Source organism: Lingula anatina, chromosome 9 (genome assembly GCF_051362555.1).
Source record: "Lingula anatina isolate TDL-2025a chromosome 9, LinAna3.0, whole genome shotgun sequence".
Taxonomy (NCBI): domain Eukaryota; kingdom Metazoa; phylum Brachiopoda; class Lingulata; order Lingulida; family Lingulidae; genus Lingula; species Lingula anatina.
In genome coordinates this window covers 6,221,836-6,245,640 of record NC_141775.1, presented here as the reverse complement: position 1 = coordinate 6,245,640, position 23,805 = coordinate 6,221,836, and the positions used below count along the sequence as shown (strand labels likewise).

Sequence of the window (23,805 nt, the reverse complement as noted above, 5' to 3'; positions counted from 1 at the left end):
AAACATTCCTTTTTCGCCCCCTTTATCTCCCGTCCTGATTTTCTGTCATTTCTCTCACATCGTGAACATGTTATAAAAAAAAAGACGTTTAAGTGCAAGTTTCATTACCTGTGGCCCCGCGGATACAAAAGTATAGCTTGGCAATGTGGTACAACAAAAGAAACGAGTTTTTTGGGAGGCCGAGTACAGGTGTAGCATAATGCCAAACAAATAAAGATTCGACGACATTTTTTAGCAAGAGACTTAACAACAGTATAGAGCCGTATATGAAAGATTTACACACATAAAAGATACCTTTGTAAAGATTCTTGTGAACCATTCAAATGGAGTAATCGGACAGAATGGCTCTCCTCAGATATAGATTATATCACCAACCTCTCTCTAAATAAGCCATATGTCTAAGGCGTATGACTAATTTAGACATTTTTTTCTTTTAGAGCAAAGGCATAGAAACAAAATGCTTCATGTAATGGCAAAGCAAATGTAGAATTTTAGAAAGTTCCTGTTTGTCAATTCCTGTTTGCATGGAAGAAAAATGTCTTTTTATCTTGATTCTATCCGGCCTGGCCTGAATTCAGCCGTTTCTACTTGACAGCTTTGACAAGCCCGCTTTAAGTAACTTGAACCTTTTCGTCTTTACTGTGACTCCCTAATCACTTCCACTGTAGCTACATGTAACTCAGTCGTGTGATTATTTAACTTGTGTGATTGAAGCAAATCTTTCGTACCATTTTGTGCGGCAAACGATAGCATTATGTTTGCTTCCATTTGTGCCTCTTTAAATTAGGCTATATCAGTAACAGACCCAGAAAAGACCGTCTCTTAATGAATGTGTGTTGTCTTTCTGAACTGTCCCTTTTACTTTATTTTATATCATAAAAAATACGCCGACAAGCCTATGAACGAGAAATCATCAACGCGTCTTTAAATATTGTGTCGCATTTAGTAAAATCGATTTTGCGTTTGAAACAGCCAGACCTCCCAGGATACCGGCCTTTTGACCCCGTGGTATTCTCATTAATTTTTTCAGGCTTCATCTTAGTAAAACCCACCATCGACAAACCACTGGATAGAGATGCCAAAGACGTTGAGATATACCCAGAGGAGTTAACGGTGACCCTCAACGACAGCGTGACGTTGCATCTGACGAAAAACACGGTCACTGACGTCAACGTGCCTGTCTACGTCATCAAAGATGGCGCCGTGGAGAGGCTAAATGTTCCCAAAATGAAGGTAAATAGTTGGCAATTAATATAGATATATAGCTTTACATAAAAAGTTGTGCTAAAATAGAATCCGGTGCGGTAAACTTAAAAAAAGTGTTTAAAGGAAAGGCTAATAATTTTATGTGCACAAGGTAATGCATTACCATTGAACAGAATGAAGACAAAATGCAAATGAGTCGGATCTTTTTTAGGATCTGTCGTTCTACCAGGATAAGCAGTACATGGCGTCCCTTTCTGTATCCAAGACAGTTACTAAAGACGGACATATCAAGAGGAAACTGGTGAGTAGCAGGGGGCCATTGGCGCACGGATTAAAATGTAAATTTTATAAAACAGCATTTTTCTGACATAATAAGTGAATAGGCCTCATAATAAAAAAATGAAATATGTAATTTTGTGTTCAAAAGCTGAAGCTCTATATTCTGAATACAAACGGTGTTCATTCAAACAGTAGCAGCCTCATCTGTCGTCTGTACATCCTCATATTTAATTTATCTTCTGCGGCGTCACTTTGTATACCAAGCCGAGCGTTTTTTGAATAGTTGCAAATTCGTGTGGAATACATGTTGATGGCATATATACAGCTTTACGTGACGTCATATATTATGTATGAATCGTTATGTCGGAGACATTGTTCTGACATTTTTTTTTTTTTTGTAACTGGTTCTGTTCGAGCATTTACTTTCAACACAATACATGTATATCAGTCATGTAATGTCTTTCAATAACAGAACATCATATTTTTAAAATACATATTTGTCACATTTATAGGAAGGGCATTTTGTATTGAACAAACACGAGTACGTGCTATCACCCGCAAATGAAGAGGAGGCACGCGAAAAACGAAGTGTGGATGATGACGTCAGCGCGTGGCACGTGATGCGACGGATCCAATCCACAGCGTTGTCTTCATTTATTGGAGATACATGTAAGATGCCGGCAGTTTTGTTTTTTCAATTCCACTCTATATTTCCCTTCACCCACATGTATGTGTTGCTGTACTATTTATTTATTCAGTGTATTTTTACGCGCATTTCAATCGGCCTAAATTGATACACATTAGTACATAAGTTATCTGGTTACGTTAATCTCCTCAAAGTAAACCAACAACTTTAAAAGAAATAATGGTATATAAAAAGGTTTATTGTACTCTTTGGGATATATACAAAATATTGAGGTCTAATTATATATTTGTTATAATTCAGCTCGTGATAAAATATCGCAGAAAATTAAAAGAGAGACTCAAGATAAAATAACTCGGTTTAAGCGTGCCACTCAGAGGCTGGGTGTGGAATTGTTGATAGTCATAGACTTCAGCGTTTACAACAGGTACGAATGTCCTTGAGATTGTGGGGATATATTATATGTTTTGTCTGCATCTCTGTGACTCCACAAATCTTGAAATAATAACTTGTTAACAACATTTAATTTATTAGCATAAAATTTAACAGTCGTATGTATTTTTTTATTTATTCATTTATATATCGATTAATCGGTCAATTAATCAAGATATCAATTTATTTATTTATTTTCACTCTTTCTCTTCAAATCTTCCTCCCATGCGTGTACCTATACACGAAGAGGATTAACCTTGTATCCATTCACTTATCTATATTCGTTTCCACATCAATCCTTTTCTTCATCTCCAGGTTCTATCAGACAAGTACTGCCACCACAAACGAAGGGAAGCAAAGAGACTCCATTCAAAGGATCAGATACTACTTCGCCCATATTGCAAACGGGGTAGGACATGAGTACAGCTATAAAGATGGGAGTGCACGGTCAGGTTGGGGGGGGGTAATTTTTTTAAGTCTCAGCTGCAAAAAAACTGTCGCGTATTTTAAGGCAATGGTAATGTGGACAGTACTTGTTCACTGGCTTTAATTGTTTTATTAAAATAGGCGAATAGTTTTGGTGAGTTTGAGAAATCTGCCCTGCCTCAGAGGAGACTTACGTTATCCGACTGTTATATCGACTGCATTTTGGGAACAAAATCAGACAACTTTCTTCACAAATGCCGTGTTTTTTCTCTTAACAATCATATCATCAAATACCGGCACAAAACTCCGCATAAAATAATTTCAAAGTTCAAGGAGACGACCCCGATTTTTTCATGTCTTGCTATTTCAGATTGATGTCCGCTACGAAAACATTGTCGATCCAGCTTTTAGCATTTACGTCAGGCTCGTGGGCTTCTTCGTTGCACAGGTAAGAGAGAGAGAGAGAGAGAGAGAGAGAGAGAGAGAGAGAGAGAGAGAGAGGGGGGGGGGTGGAGGAGACAAGGCAATGATGGAAAAAGATAACCAAGAAAAGAAATATGCACGAAAATTGGTTCTGGCTGGAGTCCATCCTAGAACTCAGAGATTTCTACTGGAAACTTAGGGCTTATTCCCAATGAAACTTTCAGTCTACGTAGATCCATCCAACTCCATGACGAGTCTTTCTTAATGCAATCAATAATCAGATTAACATGCGTACGACCCTCTTGTTTCACAAGTAATCGTATAACCACCGTTTTTTCTGTATTTTACCCCTTACGTTAGGAAGAGGCGTATGTTAAAATCTGTCAAACCGATTGCATTCAGCAAGAGTCTCCATGAGTTGATTCGATTTATGTAAAACGATAGTTTATTTAGTAATGAGCCCTTCATTGCCGCTTTTGTTTATTCTTCCAATTAATTTTTAAAACCTCAAAACGAGACAAGGAACCTGGAACAGGACCGAAAATTGAAGGATATAATAAATGCAATACTTTCCATAATAACATTTAAGCTACTTTAGGGCTTTGGTAATTCTTTATATTTTGATGATTGAAGCTGGCGGTCATTTTGAATGCTTTTAAGCATTTTAATGCTTTTAAAAAAGTAAGTTCTATTGATATTATAGATTTTAAAAATTGATACGAAGATACTTTCATCTGAAAAAAAAAAAAAAAAAACACCCCAGATTTACCGTGTGATCCGTGGCGTTTTTATCCATAACATCCACGCATATCTTTCTATCTGCAGGACGCGGCGTCTTCTCTTTTCACCGAGCCGTTTAAGGAAGCAGCGTCTCCACGTTATCTAGTGGACGCTTCCTTGGGGCTGAACAACTTCACAGACTGGGTGGCTGCTAAGGGAGATGCCCTGCCCCCACACGACCACGCTATGTTGTTTACAAAGTAAGTGAGGGGCCACGTCTGTAGCCATTAATTTACAAAGATGGAGGAAGGGAGGGGGTTTATTGTGAAAAAGTGGGCCTGGGAAATCTGTGTTTGTTCATACAGTTGTAGAACCTAAATCAAATATTGATTCATTCTGTGTGTATATTTTCTTGACCAAAAAGGGGAGGTTTCTTAAAAAAAAAAAGACCCCCAGCCCCACCTATGGGCCTGGATGCGTTTTTCTGTAATCTGTAAATTGTTAAAGACCATCGCAAAATACTGCAGGAAAATTAATCTATAAATAAGTTTTAATTGCTTTAGGATATCCTTAAATATATTTATTTATTTATTTATTTATTTATTTATTTGTTTGTTTGTTTCAGTTATGACTTGTACAATGGAATTAACCCAGATACCGGCGAGAAGAAAACGTCAGTAGCAGGTAAGAATTTGAGAAGCTGTGGGCTTATATGCATTTAGATGAAATAAAACATAATTACTCATAAAAGACATAAAAGGCCTAAACTATATTCTTACCTTTCACTTTACTAAAAACTATACTTCAGTTACAAAAAATAAATGGAAATACCCATAATATGTTTTAATAATGTACATTATTGTACAATAAAAAACAACATAGTATAATTGTATTTACATATTAAAGGAAAAAAGTGGGATCGAATTTTAGAACAAATGACTATTTTCAATTTTTGCTATGTGTGCAACAGATGCCTTTTGGACTTTGGAAGCAGTTTCTTTTAGTAATTAACACAAAATACAGAAGGTCTATTTACTGACATTGTTCAGAAAGATACTAAGCAAATTTGTAACAGTTACCGCCCTTTCTATAATGGTAGGCTTCTATTTTACACTGTTTGATCTCTCTGTATTTACTTAATTAAATGTTTTATTCCTAGGTGTCGCTACTCTCAGTGGCATCTGTACAAGAGGGCACTGTTCCATTAATGAAGATCACGGTGGTTTCAAAAGCATAGGTGTTGCTGCACACGAACTTGGACACAAGTAAGATATGAATTGCCGAACACCTGATGAGGTTCATTCAATCTTATCTTATGGGAATTTTATTTATCTGTTTATTTACCTTTATATGATAACAGTTAAGTGCCATGCACACTATTTATTTATATCTGCCATGCAGACAATTTATGTATGTTATTTATTTATATTATTAGCCCCATAGTAATAATCCAAGATGGCTTCAAATTCAAGATGTCAGTCTTATGAAATAATTATCATCTCAAACTTCCTAAAATTGTATATATACTTTTCTTTCCATGAAGTTTGGGTGCCTACCACGATGGAGATGGCAACACATGCCGAGAAGCGGACCAGTATATCATGGCGGCTGTGGCAGCCAGTACAACATCAGCCAATCATTATAATCCTTACAACTTCTCAACATGTTCTGTAGACTACTTTCGAAATTTGATAAATGATCTAAATAGGTATGTAAAAATAATGACAAATTCTACCACTATATGTGATTAAATAATCGGCAAATATATGTTTGATATATATGAATTCAAAAAATTTTTGTTAAAAAGTGTGTTTCAAGTTCTGGATTTTAATTACACATTTTAATACTATTATTATTATTATTATTAATATTTGGGAATTATTCTATTTCCCAGTGACAGCAATAACTGCATGGTCAACGAGGCTAGTTATTTCAACGCCACGGAATGGGAGGTGTACCAAAGGACCAATCCTGGTCAAAGACTGACCCCCCATGACCAGTGTCGCGAAGTGTATGGGCCACAGTCTTACTATTGTGGGGTACGTTATTTTCAAACGGAACCTTCACTTAGCTGAGATTGTTAACAACTTTGAAGAGGCAGTCCATGATATAAAAATTGAATCATAGCCACTGTGAGATTTTTCTTATCTTCGTTTAGACTTGCAATTCTAAAATGTAACCTAACTATGAAAAATAACCAATTATTGATAAGCTTTAAAACCCTGCAGTTTTGTGCCTGGAAATCATTTCTGTGTATGTATTCAGCTACAAAGTGTACTGGTCTTACTCATAACTTGGACCAAAACATACACCATGAGTCAATCATATACTTAATAAAGCATACAGGCACATATATACTGTACAAGTATGTATTTCGATCCTAATTTGTATTTATAAACTGGTCATATCTTCACAGGGGGCAGCCAGTGATGCAGAGATATGTGTGTCTATGTACTGTTATGATCCAAACCGGGGTTCCTGCTTCTCAATGGGAAGTACCGGCGCAGCTAGGGGGACTTCATGTGGCAACCACAAGGTAAGGTCACACCAGGCCAAAAGATGGCAGCACCAACAGGGAGTAAAATATGTACTAGGTAGTGTGCATCTTCCCCTACTTTTAAAGATGTATAAGAAGCTGTGTTAGTATACCTGTGCCTCTTTATTGATATAAATTGAAAAAAAATATTATAAAAATGACTCAATCTTTTCAGTTGGAACACTTACGTATCAATCTTAATACGTATCAGCAAGAACCACAGCCTCCAGTATTACATGTGTATTATGTATATAATGTACCCACCTAATGCCTTTCTGATTTCTATTTCTGCTCATTATTTATTACATAATGCCAAGTTAGCTTCTACAATGTAGTAGAAGCACTTATTTACGAAAAAGAACAGATAATGTATATATTAATTCACAAAATATATATTTCAGTGGTGCATTGAGGGGGTGTGTACTTATAACAGTAGTGCTCCTGCAGCCCCAGGTACGTCACATTTTGTTTCCTTATATAAGTCCTTTCCACATCAAACAATTTTTTTTTCTGTATTGCACCAGTTTTACTTTTTTGTTTACAGTGTACATTCAAAATGTTTGTTACTATTTTGTTTTAATCTAACCATTTTTGTTTTTGTTGTTGTTCTTTTGTACATAGACCATTTCCATTGCAATCACATTGATACTAGATAATATTGTATAAGTAACATCTATATGATATCTACGAGTTTGTTAGCATGGAGTTCGTCTTTAATTCAAAATCTTTTAAATAAAAACATAAAATTATTTATTGTATTTTTTTATGCACAGAACAGAAACAAAGGGACTCCTTACCTTTTTTGGAACTGTATTTTTTAATATATTTTTTCTTCCACAGACACCTGTACATTTGGTGACTATGTTGGAGCTGTATACGCTGGGGACAGCAGGACATGTGCCCAGTTTAAAGCCGAAAATGCCACTTCCCAATGTTATAATGATTATTTTAGGAACAGATGTTGCCAATTCTGTGCAAGTATTTTCAATTCGGCTGCAACAGGTAAATTAAAACGTGACAATGTATCTTTAGATGAGTGTGTTGAACAACACTGTTGCCCATGCATGTGCTCATTTTCATAACTTTAAGTGTCATGAAATGATTAGAAACAAATATTTTAAAAAATGATGAAAACAAGCATTAAAAAAAAAAACATAAGACAACAACTACACAATGCATACTTTGATTCACCTGCTTGTTATTTCAATCAAAATAAGAATGAACATTAAATCCCATACAATCCAGCATATGAACCCTTATGAAATCTTTATCTGAACAACAGCATGACAGTTATTTCTAATATTTCTCAGGCTGTGAGTATGGAGACAGGCGAGGCAACTGCCAGAGTTTACTAAGCAATGGAATATGTTACTCGTTCAGCTGGGTCAACTCCACCTGCTGTAAAACATGCCAGGAGGCATATACTGGTATATCAGGTGGGTACTAGCTGTAAGACATGCCAGCAGGCATATACCGGTGTATCTGGTAGGTACTAGCTGTAAGACATGCCAGCAGGCATATACCGGTGTATCTGGTAGGTACTAGCTGTAAGACATGCCAGCAGGCATATAGAGGGTATATCTGGTAGGTACTAGCTGTAAGACATGCCAACAGGCATATACTGGTATATCTGGTAGGTACTAGCTGCTTCTCATGTCTGACGCATTGTACACTGTTAAACATGCTTGCAGTGATTTAGAAATCAAAATCAAATGGCTGTTACAATTAGGCTGTTTCATCTAAACAAATATTATTTTGTCTGAATATACACGTTCTTCTAGGTACGTAGTGTTGTTGTTGTAATAATAATACTAATAATAATAATTATTATTATTATTATCAGGATGTGAATATGGGGATAGGGCATCAGCGTGCTCAACACTGACAGCTGCTCAATGTTATCCTAATGACATCACCTGCTGTAACCACTGCAGACAATTTTACACAGGAAACCCAGGTACACTACATAAATACATTACATCAATGATTAAAATTCAAATTATCAGAATTAATTGACTAATTATGAAATTAGAATGTTTGGTAGATCTCTCTCTCTCTCTCTCTCTCTCTCTCTCTCTCTCTCTCTCTCTCTCTCTCTCTCTCTCTCTCTCTCTCTCTCTCTCTCTCTCTCTCTCTCTCATATGGGCGATATATATATATATATATATATCATTGGGTGGATGGAATAAGATGCAAATTGAAAGTTGGTTATCCCATATTTTATCCAGTGGTACTTGAATGTTCTTGTTTCAATGTGCAGACACCATCTTCATCAATCATACTATTTCTGATCAGCATATAGAATATCTGTAAGTACAGCTTAATTGAACAGGTACAGGACCAGTAGGACTCACTTTATATTCAAGGTTGGCCAGGCCTCCCCTCACTGCCAGAACAGGCCCTGGTTTCACAAATAAAAACTTAAGTCAGGTTCCCTGGCTAAGAACAATATTACCAAGGTTACATGGTCGCATGAGTACATCTTACCCTATCAGGAGCAGTGTAACAGCACTCTCATGGAAATCCTTGTCAGCTTTGCCAGGGAACTGACTTAAGTTTTTTTTTTTGTGAAACTGGGGCCAGAACTAGCAAGTAATTGTTAAACATAGCTAAAATGCCCCTCCTCCAGTGTCTTTATATATTTTTTAAATATCTATTTTATCATCTTCCTCAGAATGTAAGTATGGAGACAGGGAATCCTGGTGTGCGAGAAATGTCTGCGCATTTGAAGCTAACAGGGCATCTTGTTGTTGGACTTGTGCTCCAGAACTAGGTATAACATTCCCAACAACAACTACTGAATCCGCAACAACCACCGCAGCAGTTACAACTGTTACAGTATCATCTTCGACAGTGACAGGAACAACACAGGCAGCAACTGTGACAACAACAACAACATCACCAACCGTATCCACAACAGTCACTCCAATGGTTTCCATGACAACACCAGATAGTACCACCCCATCTTCTGTGACTGGTTTCACGGATGCAGAGATAGCAGAATTGGTTGCCTTGCACAATTACTACAGGAAGAATGTAAATCCTGGCCCCGCAGCCAACATGAGGTCCATGGTAGGTTGGGATTTTTATTGCTAGACATGTAGAAAAAGTTTAAAACTCACTTTATGTTTTTGACTGTGATGGATACTTGTATCTCCCCATTTCTTTTATACATTTTTATTTTAAGTTTTCCAAGTTAAATTATTGTTCAGAATAGGTGTTGGCAATAAATATACTGTAACCAGTAGGAGCCAAATTGTAATTATATAATAAATATTGTAATTTTATTATTTAAATTATAATGATTCAAACATTAAATGAAAGGAGATTACACAATTTTGAGGAAAACTTTCTGAGACTTAAGCAATATATGAGAGAGAGAGAGAGAGAGAGAGAGAGAGAGAGAGAGAGAGAGAGAGAGAGAGAGAGAGAGAGCAGGTGATGAAAAGAAAACGATTTCATAAAATTTTAATCAAGAAAATCTATCAAATCTCCAAACTGTCCTCCTCAGGTATGGGATCCAGAGTTGGCCAGACTTATGAGCGCCCCATGGGCAAACACCTGTGCAAACGCACACGGAAACCCAAACAAAACTGGGACAATATTTGAAGGGAAATCTCTGGGCCAGAATCTGTATGCATACTCTGCCAAGCCCACTGTTCAACAGATAGTGGATGCCTGGCACAGTGAAGTGTCTTACTATACTTATTCCTCTAGAAGTTGTTCTTATGTCTGCGGCCATTACACACAGGTAAATATATGTGCTTCATTGAGAGACACGGATATTTGGTTTGGGTTTCACATGCCCTGAGTTTCAGAGAGTTTGGGGAAACTGCTATCAATCAGCATGTATTTCTTGACATAAAGCTTAACTTCTCTTTGCAATAACAAAAAAAGAATAAAAAAGGAAAAAAAAAACAAATATGTTGCTCATCAAAAAATAATCGAAGTGAGATAAACTATATGGCACATTATATCACTTTCATGATATTTTGTTGCTGTATCTATTTCCAGGTTGTATGGGACACCAGTTACAGACTTGGCTGTGCTATTGCCTACTGTCCTTTGAGTGTCTACAAATACCAAGTGACTTGTGACTATTATGAACCGTAAGTGACAATTCACAGCCATGTCTAACTATACATAATTATACATTAAACATTTGCTCTATAACCTGCAAGCACTTTGATTTAAATCCCTGCTTGTTAGAGTTTGCTGGAAACCATCTTCTCGATACCCTCATTTTTTTAAGATGTTAAATTTAAGGATACCTTTATTCCTGAAATAATGTGGTATCTACACTGTATTTGAACCTTCAAATCTCACTGAAGATTTACAAGTTTATCTCATCCCTTTGAATTTAGGTGCCACAAGGTTTACTTTATTTTATTTATTAATAATATAATATCTCTAAATTTTAGAGGAAATTATGGCGGCCAGCATCCATATGACTTGGGAACAGCCTGCAGTGGGTGTTTGACTGACAAATATAACAAAGAAATATGTGCTGATGGTTTGTGTGGTATGTATATAATACAATCAATATGAATATCAAAATGCTGAGAAGTGCAAACATTGATGTTTAATGGGCATATTATTAAAATTATTATTTTTATGATTTGTCTGAAATCCAGAAGGTATAATATACCAAGGTACTTTATTGAAGGGTATATCTTTGTTAATCTATATGATGTTAGGTAAGATGATATAAATGGATAAATTAAATGTTTAAAAGAAAAACTATGTTTCTCCCCTTATTAATACTTAAATAACTTAACTTATTATATACCATAAAGGTACTTGCATTATCCCTTCCATAAAAATAAATCTAAAAAGAGCGAACTTTATTATTTGTTTTTCAGTGACACAATACGAGTGCATGCAGAACACATCTCTTAACTGTGGTAGGTTGAGAATATTATTTTCACATTGAAATTTTGGACAAAATATTGATATATTACACTTAGTAATTAGATATCATAGAAGTAATAATAAGTGGTCAGAACCAAGTAATCTATGAAAGTGTACCTAGAGTAAGTGCAAGATTAAAAGATTGCTTCAGTTTTTTTTTTAATGCATCACACACTAATTGTCAAAAAAGTTTTAATTCCCTTTATTAAAAGAAATGCCATTCCCGCATTTTATCACATGACAATTGCATTTTTCAGCCTCCTGCAGTAGTATATTAGAGTGTCAAAATTCTGGCAGATATGATTATGACACGTGCTCTTGTGAATGTGCAAACCTCTTCTATGGCCCTACATGTCAATACTGTGAGTAATTTATATCAGATTTAGAAATATTTCCTCACATTTACAATAACCACAAACAAACTACAAATGTTACACCAACAACAACTATTAAACAGAATGAAGCAATTAGTTTCCATTAAATTGCCATTGCATTTCATTTCCACGGCATAGGAACAGAACTGATTTTGCTTCAGATTTAAACTGCTAATGTGGTCATATCATTATGGTATTGATTAAAATTTTATCCATTCTATTGAAAATTACCATTTCTGTCTCAGTGAACTGCAGTGCTTTGGGCAACAATGGAGAGGATGTCTATCCTTCACAATGTGCTACTTGGGCTGCAAACAACCAGTGTGATTTTACTGCCACTGGAACTGGAACTTTGGTCAAATATGCATGGTGTCCTAAAGCTTGTGGGGTGACATGTTCTAGTCCTCCAGGTAAGAACAAATCTCTCTCACAGTCTCCATTCCCTATACTCTCAATCTCTCTCACATGTAGTATCCCATGTTCTGTTATTTCATGTATCTCTTTTCCATTGATCATGCACAAAATTGTTTTTATTTGAACTTGCAATCAAAGCAAACAACACTTGTTTCTTTTCAGTTGAAACAACCAGCACTACCATTCCATCTTCAGCAACAACCTCAAGTACAGCTTCGACAAGTATGAGCACGGCAACAACTACAACTCTTGCACCTACAACTACAACCACTGTTGCCATGACAACCTCAGAGGGTCCCACCCCATCTTCTGTGACTGGTTTCACGGATGCAGAGATAGCAGAGTTGGTTGCCTTGCACAATTACTACAGGAAGAATGTAAATCCTGGCCCTGCAGCCAACATGAGGTCCATGGTAGGTTGGGATTTTTATTGCTAGACATGGGGAAAAAGTTTTAAACTCACTTTTTGTTTCTGTCTAATTGTGTTGGTTACTTTATACTTTCCCACAGATTTTTAATGGTTAAATTAATGTTTTAAACAGATAATCAGGCAATAACTATACTTAACAGTAGGTGCCAAATTGTATTATGATTTAGAGATTCAAATATTTAATGAAAAGAGATTACACATTTCTGCACAAAAGAGTGGCTTTACGTGTACAAATCTGGTAGAAAAACAAAGAGAAAAAGAAGATGATGAAAAGAAAACAATTGCGTGAATCAAGAAAATCTATCAAATCTCCAAACTGTCCTCCTCAGGTATGGGATCCAGAGTTGGCCAGACTTATGAGCGCCCCATGGGCAAACACCTGTGCAAACGCACACGGAAACCCAAACAAAACTGGGACAATATTTGAAGGGAAATCTCTGGGCCAGAATCTGTATGCATACTCTGCCAAGCCCACTGTTCAACAGATAGTGGATGCCTGGCACAGTGAAGTGTCTTACTATACTTATTCCTCTAGAAGTTGTTCTTATGTCTGCGGCCATTACACACAGGTAAATATATGTGCTTCATTGAGAGACACAGGTATTCGGTTGGGGTTTCACATGCCCTGAGTTTCAGAGAGTTTGTGTGGACTGCTATCAATCAGCAGGTATTTCTTGACATAAAAACCTTACTTCTTTTTGCAATAACAACAACAACAACAACAAAAATAATAATAATAATAATAACAAATATGCTGCTCATCAAAAATAGTTAAAATAAAATTAACAATGTGGCACATTATACAACTTTCATGATATTTTGATATTTTGTTGATGTATCCATTTCCAGGTTGTATGGGACACCAGCTACAGACTTGGCTGTGCTATTGCCTACTGTCCTTTGAGTGTCTACAAATACCAAGTGACTTGTGACTATTATGAACTGTAAGTGACAATTCACAGCCATGTCTAAACTATACATAATTATACATTAAACATTTGCTCCATAACCTGCAACCACTTTAATTTAAAACCCTGCTTGTTAGAGTTTGCTGAAAACCATCTTCTCGATAGCCTCATTTTTTAAAGATATTAAATTTAAGGATACCTTTATTCCTGAAATAATGTGGTATCTACACTGTATTTGAACCTTCAAATCTCACTGAAGTTTTACAAGCTTATCTCATTCCTTTGAATTTAGGTGCCACATGGTTTACTTTATTTTATTTATTAATAATATATCTCTTAATTTTAGAGGAAATTATGGTGGCCAGCATCCATATGACTTGGGAACAGCCTGCAGTGGGTGTTTGACTGACAAATATAACAAAGAAATATGTGCTGATGGTTTGTGTGGTATGTATATAATACAATCAATATGAATATCAAAATGCTGATAAGTGCAAACATTGATGTTTAATAGGCATATTATTAAAATTATTATTTTTATGATTTGTCTGAAATCCAGAAGGTATAATATACCAAGGTACTTTATTGAAGGGTATATCTTTGTTAGTCTATATGATGTTAGGTAAGATGATATAAATGGATAAATTAAATGTTTAAAAGAAAAACTATGTTTCTCCCCTTATTAATACTTAAATAACTGAACTCATTATATACTCATGAAGGTACATGCATAATTCCTTCCATAAAAATATATCTAAAAAGAGCATCCCTTATATTTGTTTTTCAGTAACACAATATGAGTGCATGCAAAACACATCTCTTAACTGTGGTAGGTTGAGAATATTATTTTCACATTGAAATTTTGGACAAAATATTGATATATTACACTTAGTAATTAGATTTCATAGAAGTAATAATAAGTGGTCAGACCCAAGTAATCTTTAGCATTTGTTATGAAAGTGTACCGAGAGTAAGTGCAAGATTAAAAGATTGCTTCAGTTTTTTTTAATGCATCACACACTAATTATCAAAAAAGTTTGAATTCCCTTTATTAAAAGAAATGCCATTCCGGCATTTTATCACATGACAATTGTATTTTTCAGCCTCCTGCAGTAGTATATTAGAGTGTCAAAATTCCGGCAGATATGATTTTGACACGTGCTCCTGTGAATGCGGAAACATCTTCTATGGCCCTACATGTCAATACCGTGAGTAATTTAATATGTCAGGTATAGAAATGTTTCCTCACATTAACAATAAACACACAAAATATACAAATGTTACACCAACAACTATATAATAATTAAACAGAATGATGCAATTAGTTTACATGAAATTGCCAGTGCCATTCAATTCCACAGCAAAGAAACAAATTTCTGTTCCTTAAACTGATTTTTCTTCAGATATTAACTGTATATTTAGTCATATTATAATGATATTGATTTCAATTTTATCCATTTTTTATTCACAATTACCATTTCTGTCTCAGTGAACTGCAGTGCTTTGGGCAACAATGGAGAGGATGTCTATCCTTCACAATGTGCTTCTTGGGCTGCAAACAACCAGTGTGATGTTACTGCCACTGGAACTGGAACTTTGGTCAAATATGCATGGTGTCCAAAAGCTTGTGGGGTGACATGTTCTAGTCCTCCAGGTAAGGAAATATCTCTCTCAGCACATACACACACTACATACACACACACACACACTGTTTACTAGATAATGCACAGCCCACAGAACAATATTATCACTTTACACTTTTTGCAAAAGGAAGCCAAACTTGTTTAGGATGTTGTCGCACATAGTGGGAAAGAGTGGAAGTGGTGTATTATTTGTCATATATACACTGAGAAGTTTCATGTTTTTTTCACACAAACCATTTATTTAGAATAGAATATGCTGAAATCATAACACAATGGGCAGAGTGCGAAAAAATGAACTTTCCTAATTTTCACAGAAAGTTTTTGTTCAGTTGAGGTTTTCATCCGGTCATTTTCTTTTGTATGGTTTGTCAACGTGTGTATAATGCCACATTGACATGGGTCAGTGCCCCCCCCCCCCCATCTGAGTAGTTGGCTGATTCTCTGCTTATCTCACATGCCCAAACCTTCCCTAGCAATGCTCTTAGCTTGAATTAAGCATCACAAGTTACATGTTATGATATTACCTTTCGTATACATTACCTTTCTTAATTTTTTCAGTTGAAACAACATCAACAACAGTGTCACCAACCACAGCAGCTCCAACCACAGCAGCTAGAACCACAACCACAGCAGCTCCAACTACAACCACAGCAGCTCCAACCACAACCACAGCAGCTCCAATCACAACCACAGCAGCTCCAACCACGACCACAACCACAGCAGCTCCAACTACAGCCACAGCAGCTCCAACCACAACCACAGCAGCTCCAATCACAACCACAGCAGCTCCAACCACGACCACAACCACAGCAGCTCCAACTACAGCCACAGCAGCTCCAACCACAACCACCGCAGCTCCAACCACAACCACAGAAGCTCCAACCACAACCACAGCAGCTCCACCTACAACCACAGCAGCTCCAACCACAACCACAGCAGCTCCAACTACAACCACAGCAGCTCCAACTACAACCACAACCACAGCAGCTCCAACTACAACCACAGCAGCTCCAACTACAACCACAACCACAGCAGCTCCAACTTCAACCACAGCAGCTCTAACTACAACCACAACAGCTCCAACTACAACCACAGCAGCTCCAACTACAACCACAACCACAGCAGCTCCAACTACAACCACAGCAGCTCCAACTACAACCACAACCACAGCAGCTCCAACTTCAACCACAGCAGCTCCAATCACAACCACAACAGCTCCCATCACAACCACAGCAGCTCCATCCACAACCACAGCAGCTCCACCTACAACCACAACCACAGCAGCTCCAACCACGACCACAACCACAGCAGCTCCAACTTCAACCACAGCAGCTCTAACTACAACCTCAACAGCTCCAACTACAACCACAGCAGCTCCACCTACAACCACAACCACAGCAGCTCCAACCACAACCACAGCAGCTCCAACTACAACCACAACCACAGCAGCTCCAACTACAACCACAGCAGCTCCAACTACAACCACAACCACAGCAGCTCCAACTTCAACCACAGCAGCTCTAACTACAACCACAACAGCTCCAACTACAACCACAGCAGCTCCAACTACAACTACAACCACAGCAGCTCCAACCACGACCACAACCACAGCAGCTCCAACTTCAACCACAGCAGCTCTAACTACAACCTCAACAGCTCCAACTACAACCACAGCAGCTCCAACCACAAACACAGCAGCTCCAACCACAAACACAGCAGCTCCAACTACAACCACAGCAGCTCCAACTACAACCACAACCACAGCAGCTCCAACTACAACCACAGCAGCTCTACCCACAACCACAGCAGCTCCAACTACAACCACTACCACAGTAGCTCCAATTACAACCACAACAGCACCAACCACAACCACAGCAGCCCCAACCACTACAACAGAGACAACAGCAGCAGCACCAATCACAACCACAGAGACCACTGCAGCTCCAACCACTACATCACAAACAACACTGAAAACCACCACTGTGGCACCCTCAACGACCACAAGCTTGACAACCACCACCACAGCCAGGGCGCTAGTCACCACCAGAGTGTATGTGTTTGCGCGGGTGCGTATCACGGCCCTTAACAGCCAGCCTGCTATTTTTAGCCCAGAATTGGAAACCCCAACCAGCCCAACCTTCATACAACTGGAGCTGACCGTGTGTCAGGTTATTGTGAGGAGTTACAGGGGGACCCCCTTCGAGGCCAAAGTGCGTTGTAGAGTAAGGAGGTTTATATTAGGGAGTATCATAGCAGACGTACAGCTCACCTTTGACAACCAGACTGAGCCAGTGGTGAATACCACCCAAGTACAGGAAACCCTCACCCAAGGTTTGCAGAACAGCCCTAATGTTACTGTCGACACGGTTACTGTCACCGATTTCGATGAGTGTAACTCTACTGATACTAATGACTGTTCACTCTACGCCCAGTGTACCAACCTGGATGGTGGCTATACATGCCAGTGTAACATCAATTACAGGGACAACTCAGCAAATGTTGGGTTCTTCCCTGGACGAGCCTGCGGTCAAGTCTGTCGGACAGACTTGTGCTTAAATGGCGGAGTGTGCATGGAAACGAGCGATGGACTGGCCACGTGTAACTGCCCCGTTAATTTTAGGGGGGGTCGCTGTGAAAATCAACTGTCCACAGACTGGGAGGAAATGGTGATAATTTTATCAATCATGATCGGTCTTCTGATCCTTTTGATTGTCGTCACTGCAATTGTCTGCTGTATTTTAAAGAGACGTGCCACTGATACAAAGAAACACAAAAGACGTCGTACCTACAGCAGTTCCACAGTGAGTAACTCCGACGTGGTACGGCAGTACATCAGCCATACGGCAGTCCCAGATCCATATCTGGCCACAGCCCACAATCCCTACATGTCTAACGGAAGCTATGGACGTTCCATACGCTCTATAGCAGTACCTGGGTTGCCTGATGTTTTCCATCATGGTGGAAGCAGTAAACGGTCATCTGCTCGCGATAAGCATAATGCAAGGGAGTTTAATCGTCAGAGATCACTGTTCAGGGCCAAGGACACGCCATATTACGAGTATGTTGATTATACTGCATTCGATGACTGGCCCCCTCAACGGTCCTTTAGACCAAGCAGCCAAGACAGGACGAGTAGATACGACTCACAGAAATACCTCAGACCAATGTATTAAAACTTGTTATGCAATCATTAGTAAAGTTTGTTGATATAACTTGTCAGCCCAAAGTATATTTTTGTACATGGCTTTTTTAAATGTAGTACATATTGATATTATCCCTGTTTTGAAATAGCTGTTTCATTACTGATATTATGTGATATGCTATCTAGAAACAGTATATTTCTGTTACTTTCATGTAGACTCTAGAAAATTCTTTATCATATTTTAATATTATTCAAGTAATTGAGATATTTCTGTTTTAATGATATAAAACATTCCGCATTCAAAGATATTGTGATATTTTATACATAGCATTGTAGGACATAAAAAACCACACACTTATATATTAAATCTTATATTTAATCACTTTGATATAAACCTAAATGCTATTTTAATGCACTTAAAAATGTACTTCAGTCACTAGCAATATTTCATGTATCAGTCTGTATTCAATATGGGCTTGAAAAGGTTCTAGAAAGTAAAAATTTTTATTCTTGCTTTTAAAGCTTAGGTAAAACAGACTAATGTTAAGGTCACTAAAGGCATAGAAAATTAACTTAATAGATTGGGATTAAATAAAGGTGCATGGTATAGGAGGGAGGGGGGCAGTAAAGAGTTTGCTTCCTAAAGTTAAATGTTTCTCACTAAAAGTCACTTGACAAAACCTCTGTCTTTCAATATTAACATTTTGTAAAACCATTACTGAGTAACTTGTAGTTAAAATTACAGTTTGTATAAGACAAATTTAAGCCTTAAATAAAATGATCTTATATATTGTCTTACTCATTTGTTTGCTAGTTGATTTCTCTTTAATAATATTCCCAGATAAATTGTTAATTTTTTACAAATTCTAATAATGCTTTACTGAAAAATAAAACTTAAAATGTGCTTCACGGTGCTTGACATTCCTGAAAACCTTTCATTGCTTGAAGAAAAAACACTACCTGGATAGAACTAAAAGCACCAATACATAGAGACATTGACAGAAAATACCCCAGCAAAAGGATCTAAATCTTTTCCAACTGCAGAATTGTTGAAAATTAAAGTAATTGTTTTCTGTTTTAAAATTTCTGTCATTGTCTTTACTTTTGATCATTTCTTAGAACATAAAAATCGTCTCAAACAAACTCCCTAGGTTCTCCACCTTGACTAGCTGTCTCCTCCACTTTCTTCTGCCCCCATCTCTGCTGGGAGAGTTTTTATTTCTATTTTCCTCCTCTTCACATAATGATTGATTCGGTCCTCCAAACTCTCTACAAAGCAAAAACAGTAACAAATAAATATCCATTTATTTTGCTTTTTCTATTCACCTGAAAGGGGTACAAAATTAATAGCTTTTAGTTATTCCTAAAGAATCATTAACTTAATTACATTGTCCTTATTACTGCAAATATATTTATCATATTAGCTGCTTGTGAGAATCAAAATTTGACAATTCATTCAGTTATTCAATTCTTTAATAATCTTAAATTTTTTCTTAAAAGGCTTATTTTCTCAAACGAGTTAAAGCTTCATATTTTCAATGTAAATATGAGAATAAAAGTACTCCTCAAGTATCAAAGACTGACAGAGATTTTTTATTTATAACAGCATGTGCCCCTACACTAGGGGCAGCCAATGCATTTGTTACTTCAAAAGAAAAATTCAAATAAATTTTTATATGTCAGAGGAGTGGGTCAAACTTACCACACACTTCTCTCTCTAGCAAAGGTTTATATGTACGGGGTTTATTCCCAGGTACGAGACTAGAGCATTGGTGCTGGACTGTCTTGTACTGTTGCCATGGTTGCTCCCTGACAGTGCCACCTGGTTGTGATTCTGTTACTTTTACTTTTTCAAGGTAGTCTAGCATTCTTTTTAACATTGTGGACCTGAGGAATACAAAGAAATCGGAAATTTTATTCAATAAAAATACCAGACTTTTGAAAAAAAAGGATAAAGACAAGAAAGACAAAATTTTGGTATTTTGATTATTTACGTGTTTACTAATGACTCAGTGGTATTTTGTCTGAATATGCTGTGTACCTAAAGGCCTGAAGTGAATAAGTTATATCTTTTTAAAAACATGTCAGTAATGTACTTCGAAATATGAAAATCCAATCAAAACTTGGTCTAACAATAAAATTAATCTATGACAATTTCAATACTGGCTACATATGCAAGTAATATTTTAAAATTTATTACTGGATTAAAGATTTAGTCTAATTGACAACATTGCACTTCCCCCTTGGAAAGCTCAACTGCTCTACTTTTTTTCCATAGAGTTCAATAACCTATAACACAATCCACGCTGTTTCTATACTAACTTTACAGTCTGTTCAGTCCACAGTGTTTGCATATGTTTTATGGTTTCTTCATGACAATCTGAGAAAGAAAACAAAAAGATGATAAGTGTCATGATTTTCCTGACATCTTCACCCAGCAAGTCGTACTAGACTTATAGCTCACAATTCCAAGAATCTCATTTTTTCTCATCTTTTTTTTTCAAAATTCATCATATACAGTTACTCTCAAATAAAGACTCTTTGACATGTAACTCCCTCACGCTTCTAAAACATACAATCATCTTTGTCTGTCACTGCATGCAAAATATTGTTTTAGGAAATAGAAGGAAAATATTTTGCTCACAATTTGAAAATAATCAGCTCTCAATGCAACTTACTTGTAAATATTATCCCAAATAAATAAAAGCTCTGAATCAATTCAAATACATGCTGTTGAATTATATTTTTTTCACTACATTCATATTTCTTTAAATTCGACACATAGAGACAGCAAATACTGTTTCTTTCAGTTACAATACCTTTAATGCATGTCAGAATTAGATACTTAAATAGTGTCAATATTTTAGGTATCCTATATATAATTTTTGTGTCTAATTACCCCCCAACCCCCCTGAAAAAGAAAGAAAGCAATACCAACTTCAAGTACTTTATTAAAAGTGTATCGTCTTTTTTAAGGTGACCATATGAAATGGGAGGAATAAGTAGCTTTGCAAGATATGCAGCCAAAGAAATTATGACTTAGGGACATGTTCAAGGATATACTGTTTATCGTTAATATCACAGAGTGTTTTGTGTAATATGTGTAGCACAATTAAAGCCCACCACTCTGTGCCCTCACCTGTCTCGTAATGCCAGTTTAATCCTTCATAATCACAGTCATACAGGATAAGTGGAATTTCTGAATGAAGAAATTAAACAAGGTCATACATTTTCTTTTAATTAAAGTTTTTTTTCATTAAAAACAAAGGTCTTAGATAGATAACACTGTTACCCTAAAACTTTTATTTGATTTGACTAGACTAAACTGTAACCTGAAAAGCAATTTAAAACTGAAGCTAAACAGTTATAACTTGTTCAATCAAGGTCTTAAATGTTTTCTACATCCACAGGCAGGGGTTTCGCCAGGGATTGGGTTTCAGGGGGTCCAAAATGTGAATTTGTATTTTGGTCAGTGATTTACAGGTAGCCCAACCAGAGCTATCCCAACCAACCCAAAAAATTTTTAAGCTGTCCAGCCACCTTTAGTAATATAGACCATCTTTAGTAATATAGGCCCTCAAATGAAAGCTGCACAGCTCTCTGGAGAAACCTTTGCCCACAGCAATATAAGCCAGACACACTAGTTTTCAGTGCTACCAGTTCGTGTTCTATACTGGGGTTTATCACATACACTTCCCTGACCAGTGATGGATCTATCACGTCTTACCTGAGGCCATCGTATACTGGGGCTTTCTTGGATTTCTCTCCACATCCAGTAATTCATCTATGATCTATGAAAGTAAAACAAGGACTCTACAAATGTGAAGGAGAGTGGGAAACAGATGCACTATTTCAGGTATACATGCAGGTACACACACACACACACACACACACACACACACACACACACACACACACACACACACACACACACAAAAAAAAAAAAAAAAAAAAAGACACATAGATACGAACACACAAGAAGACAGATAGACAGACACACACAAAAATATTGATTCCACAGTGTTTCCCTCCAAAACATCTTATACAGCTCACAAATATCAAACTCAGAAGACTTAAAAATTGTACATCTTAATTACTATAGGTATTTTAATTGCTTAAAAGCAAAAGAAACAATGTCACTAAGAAAAATAAAGTTAAGTAATCGATTGAGACTGAATATCATACCTCAACCCTCTCCTTGCCTTGTCCTATCAGTAATAGAACAGCTACAATACACCTGATTTGATGCCATAGAAACGCCTGTCCTACCACAGTTAGTTCACACATCTGATAGCCATCCAGCCTGTATTATCAGTGTCAGTGCAATGTTTAGAAATTACATTGCAACAGAACAACATTGCATTTACAGTAACAATACAAAATGTAACTAGAGGATCAGAGAGGCGATACCGCCTCCGAATATTGTACCACCAGCTGGAGCAAGCGCATTCGTATAGACCCCCACATACACAAAATAAGGGACACAGCCACCAGTTTTGTGCTTGACAAGCTGTAAAAATGCAATCAACAAGAATTTTTAAACTATTGCAAAAAATATATATGGTACAATCAAATTTAAGTTCTTCGTAAGGTAGGTCAAGGGTCAATTTCAAGGTCACAGTAAATTGCCAGTATATGACTTCCCATTCAAGTTCAATAGTTACTATGGACCTATCTCTGTCAAGTTTGAAGTTAAAAGAGAAAGAAATTAGCAGAGTTCAGTTCATGATAAAAAGTAGGTCAAAGGTCAATTTCAAGGTCACATTTAGATTGCCAGTATATGACTTGCTATTCAAGTTCAATAGTAACTACGGACCTATCTCAGCCAGTTTTGGAGATAAAAGGAAAGCAAAATTTGCAAAATTCAGTTTATGGTGTAAAGTAGGTCAAAGGTCAATTTTAAGGTCACATTTAGATTGCCAGTATATGACTTCCTTTTCAAGTTCAATAGTAACTACGGACCTATCTCAGCCAGTTTTGGAGATAAAAGGAAAGCAAAATTTGCAAAATTCAGTTTATGGTGTAAAGTAGGTCAAAGGTCAATTTTAAGGTCACATTTAGATTGCCAGTATATGACTTCCTTTTCAAGTTCAATAGTAACTATGGACCTATCTCTGCCAGTTTTGGAGATAAAAGGAAAGCAAAATTTGCAAAGTTCAGTTCATGGTGAAAAGTAGGTCAAAGGTCAATTTCAAGGTCACATTTAGATTGCCAGTATATGACTTCCTATTCAAGTTCAATAGTAACTATGGACCTATCTAGGCCAGTTTTGGAGATAAAAGGGAAGCAAAATTTGCAAAATTCAGTTCATGGTGAAA

At 36.8% G+C, this 23,805-nt stretch overlaps 2 protein-coding genes across 6 annotated transcripts in view; one reads left to right on the top strand and one right to left on the bottom strand.

The window, feature by feature from the left end:
* Positions 1–19,285, top strand: part of LOC106173376 (uncharacterized) — a 23,763-nt gene extending 4,478 nt beyond the window's left edge. Inside the window, exons 2-32 of one of the 3 annotated variants that reach the window (XM_013554492.2) lie at positions 1,031–1,233; positions 1,418–1,507; positions 1,998–2,154; positions 2,432–2,555; positions 2,876–2,969; positions 3,357–3,434; positions 4,235–4,389; positions 4,755–4,813; positions 5,289–5,394; positions 5,673–5,837; positions 6,024–6,168; positions 6,546–6,665; positions 7,067–7,118; positions 7,506–7,667; positions 7,976–8,101; positions 8,509–8,622; positions 9,340–9,737; positions 10,177–10,416; positions 10,680–10,774; positions 11,087–11,187; positions 11,528–11,569; positions 11,834–11,938; positions 12,196–12,360; positions 12,527–12,777; positions 13,124–13,363; positions 13,644–13,738; positions 14,049–14,149; positions 14,490–14,531; positions 14,806–14,910; positions 15,192–15,356; positions 15,916–19,285. In XM_013554492.2, the coding sequence (XP_013409946.2) occupies positions 1,031–1,233; positions 1,418–1,507; positions 1,998–2,154; positions 2,432–2,555; positions 2,876–2,969; positions 3,357–3,434; positions 4,235–4,389; positions 4,755–4,813; positions 5,289–5,394; positions 5,673–5,837; positions 6,024–6,168; positions 6,546–6,665; positions 7,067–7,118; positions 7,506–7,667; positions 7,976–8,101; positions 8,509–8,622; positions 9,340–9,737; positions 10,177–10,416; positions 10,680–10,774; positions 11,087–11,187; positions 11,528–11,569; positions 11,834–11,938; positions 12,196–12,360; positions 12,527–12,777; positions 13,124–13,363; positions 13,644–13,738; positions 14,049–14,149; positions 14,490–14,531; positions 14,806–14,910; positions 15,192–15,356; positions 15,916–18,518 (6,698 nt within the window). In that variant the 3' untranslated portion in view covers positions 18,519–19,285. Of the gene's footprint in view, positions 1–1,030; positions 1,234–1,417; positions 1,508–1,997; positions 2,155–2,431; positions 2,556–2,875; positions 2,970–3,356; positions 3,435–4,234; positions 4,390–4,754; positions 4,814–5,288; positions 5,395–5,672; positions 5,838–6,023; positions 6,169–6,545; positions 6,666–7,066; positions 7,119–7,505; positions 7,668–7,975; positions 8,102–8,508; positions 8,623–9,339; positions 9,738–10,176; positions 10,417–10,679; positions 10,775–11,086; positions 11,188–11,527; positions 11,570–11,833; positions 11,939–12,195; positions 12,361–12,526; positions 12,778–13,123; positions 13,364–13,643; positions 13,739–14,048; positions 14,150–14,489; positions 14,532–14,805; positions 14,911–15,191; positions 15,357–15,903 lie in introns of all 3 variants that reach the window. The other 2 variants (XM_086995249.1, XM_086995250.1) reach the window with 2 other exon arrangements.
* Positions 18,850–23,805, bottom strand: part of LOC106173384 (tRNA pseudouridine(38/39) synthase) — an 11,350-nt gene continuing 6,394 nt past the window's right edge. For all 3 annotated transcript variants that reach the window (XM_013554501.3, XM_086995268.1, XM_013554502.3), the window contains exons 9-14: positions 22,673–22,790; positions 22,215–22,278; positions 21,627–21,686; positions 20,810–20,867; positions 20,190–20,374; positions 18,850–19,756 (exon numbers count right to left, since the gene is read on the bottom strand). In XM_013554501.3, the coding sequence (XP_013409955.2) occupies positions 19,653–19,756; positions 20,190–20,374; positions 20,810–20,867; positions 21,627–21,686; positions 22,215–22,278; positions 22,673–22,790 (589 nt within the window). In that variant the 3' untranslated portion in view covers positions 18,850–19,652. The remainder of the gene's footprint in view (positions 19,757–20,189; positions 20,375–20,809; positions 20,868–21,626; positions 21,687–22,214; positions 22,279–22,672; positions 22,791–23,805) is intronic.